General features: G+C 34.5%; 1 protein-coding gene across 2 annotated transcripts; it reads right to left on the reverse strand.

Moving 5' to 3' along the window:
• Positions 1–316: 316 nt before the first annotated feature.
• Positions 317–1762, reverse strand: LOC145051946 (NAC domain-containing protein 90-like). 2 transcript variants are annotated; one of them, XM_078999768.1, is made up of 3 exons: positions 1401–1762; positions 922–1217; positions 317–758 (listed from the first exon to the last, which is right to left on the reverse strand). In XM_078999768.1, exons 1-3 carry the CDS (start codon positions 1567–1569, stop codon positions 477–479), a joined length of 747 nt encoding a protein of 248 aa, XP_078855894.1. In that variant the 5' UTR covers positions 1570–1762; the 3' UTR covers positions 317–476. The 2 variants fall into 2 exon arrangements, with proteins under 2 accessions (XP_078855894.1, XP_078855895.1); XM_078999769.1 differs by having other exon boundaries at positions 322–758; positions 922–1214; positions 1401–1756.
• Between the last annotated feature and the right edge of the window lie 1353 nt (positions 1763–3115).

Raw genomic sequence — 3115 nt, forward strand, 5'->3', positions numbered from 1 at the left:
TATCTCATTAAAAAAATATGTAGCTTTATTTTTTTGAATAATATAATCCTTTATTTATGTTTAATACATCAATTATTTTAAATTAATAAAATAGAAAGAAAAAAAAAAAGATGCATATATATCTAAAAGTGGAACCAATTATTTTGGGACCACTAAATAATACTATGAAAGAGAGTAGATGTAGCATGTTATTTTGGGACCACTTTTGGGACCACTAAGTAGATGTAGCATCATAGCATGGAGTAATTGTTTTTCAACGAAGTTCTACATTTAATTAGAAGAAGAAACAAAATGCAAATTGTTGGAGCTCTACCATTATAGAAAAAACCAATTAATTAAAATTCATATAATATTCAAATTACACTACTTATTTAGCTGAAAAATTCAATTTTGACACCAACTTAATTACATAATCCATATTATTATGCTATATAAAGTAATTATATAATTCTAGGTTTTCTTGAAAATGTAAATATTCATAAATAATTACGATGTTCTTCCCAATCCCACAAAGGTTGATCCATGACCTCCATAATTGTAGAGTAAGAATTTGTAGTATTCTTCTGTTCTGATGATATATAGCTATGATTATACGATGAACCCGTCGTCCTCTCTGTGGTTGCATGAAGAACGTTGTCGTGATCTTGATGGGTTTCATGAACTGATCTTGATCTCACAACTCCTGATGGTCGTCGGTCGAATGCCCTCAAACAGTTTGATTTTATGTATACACGACACAAACTCCAGTCTTGCATCAGCTGCATTTTTTTAATCATTTATGACACAACAAAAGAAATTAGAATAACTAAAAGAGATATATAACTTTATAAATTCTTGTATAAATCTTTGTGGAAGAACGCGCGTTTGAATCACACAATATTCGAAAATAATTTAAACAAGAACCAATTAACGAATACGTACCTCTGGTGTTGGATTAGTGTTTGAGGAGGGTTCTTCTTCAAAAGCCTTGTATTCATTCATTTTCCATTTAGTTTTCCTTCCTGTTGGAGCTCTACCATTATAGAAAACCATGGTTCTTTTGATCCCAATACCTCGATTACCAGAAGAGTAGACGACGCTAGGAGATCCAGTGGCCTTCCAGTACCCGGAACTTGTGAGGCGGGAAGTTCGCCCTCCTCTTGCTTCGTTCTCCTGTCTAGGAACGAAAAAGAACCATTGCTCAGGGTCTCCTTTACACCGCTCTCCTGCATATTCTGCTTTTTAATGAAGAAAGAAAGAAAAGATTATCATTATCAACTGTAGATCATCATATATCATTACAATAAACGTATAATATAGTTATCGAAATGTGTGTATAATAACTACGTGCATGGCCATTCCAATGAACTTTATTACACCCAAAATTAATGAAGGGAGTAGGAATTGATTGAAGTACTAACGAGGAAGATCCCAAGGATAGAAATCATAAATATGAAACTGGGGTATGACTCGATCGATTTCTCGTAGTAATCTGGTGGTGCCACTGTTTTGTATCTTGTACTTCAGATAGAATGTTACCAACTCTTCTTCTGTTGGGTAGAATCTAAACCCTGGTCCTCCTCCCTCCATCTCTCTCTCTCTCTCTCTGATCGATATGGATCTTAATCAATCACGTCTTTTTTCGTGTACTTTACTAAGTAAATTGAATTAGATAATTGATCGAAACTTGACCAAAGCTTTTTCTAATCTCTCAAGCTATTAATCATGAAAATTAGAAGGGGTTCTGCGTGCATGGTCGTCTTATTATTATATATAAACATGCGACTATAAGTGTACGTGTGGAACTAGCTACTAAGCCGAGTAAGACCAGAAAAATGAATATTTCCACTAGGAATTTCCTTGCATGTGCGTGGAATCATGTTTGGCGTTCCCAATTAATTTTTTATGGATGAAATTAATTAAAGATATATTCATGACAGTAAATGAAGAATATATACTATTAATTGTGAAATCCGAACTGATAGATAATAAAACGGTGCTTTTAAAAGGAATATTTGATTGTCAAGAATTATAAAAATGATCTCTCCTGGAAAAAGAAAGTCATGGTTTCTTCAAGTGTGTATTGAAGAACGTCAGGATCCAGTTTCACACCTAACCCATTGCTTACTTTCACTCACTCTAATTACGACCTAAACTAGTCAACTGAACCAAAACAAAAGTAATATGCATCTAGAAAAGGTAGCTTATAGGTGAGAAACGAATATATATATATATATATATATATATATATATATATATATATATATATATATATATATATATATATATATATATAGAGAGAGAGAGAGAGAGAGAGAGAGGTAAAGGTTCAAATGAGAACCAAAAAAGATTAAGAACCTAAGAACCAACTAATTAAATTTAAACCACTTTTTACATAATACTCGTTATATTCAAAATTAGATCTAGATTTGGATTTGCTCTCTCTCTCTCTCTCTCTCTCTCTCTCTCTCTCTCTTAAAGCTTCAATAACTCAACTAATGTCTCCTTTTGATTTCCACCATCGGTTACTCCTTAACCGCCGCCATAATCACCCGGACGACAATGCGACCTCCGACGATTATGATTGTCGATGATCCGGTGAGTGTTGTTGCTGATAACGTCAAACCACCATCAGATCTATAACATTGATGTCAGCTACTGCCATTACAGTCGGACGGAATCCTTCAGTGTTTGCGACGAGCATCTAACCTCCGACGACCTGCATTGTTGTTGCTTCGGTTAACCGTCTTCATAACCATCGACGTTAGCCTTGTACCATCAGATCTGTGAGCTATGCTTCATTTCCAACCACCTTCCGACCCCTGACCTCTCCAAATCACCAAAAAACATTGTGTCGCCTCTGTCAACCTTTCAGATCTGAAGCCAAAGACGACAGAAAAGTCATCAACTGCCATTGATCTTTCATATTTGAAGCAAAAAACACCGCTTTCTCAGATTTGGTTAGATCTGGTTAGATCTGATGTGTTTGGTGTAATTTCAAGCATAGATCTTGTTAGATCTGAAGTCAAAGACAACATGATTTCTCAGATCAGGTTAGATCTGTTCAGATCTATAATAACCGAAGACTCTAAGAAACATAACAATCTCAGATCTATAAATCACATCAGATCGAAAA

The sequence above is a fragment of the Lactuca serriola genome, chromosome 5 (genome assembly GCF_051521515.1).
Source record: "Lactuca serriola cultivar US96UC23 chromosome 5, Lser_US96UC23_V15, whole genome shotgun sequence".
NCBI lineage: Eukaryota > Viridiplantae > Streptophyta > Magnoliopsida > Asterales > Asteraceae > Lactuca > Lactuca serriola.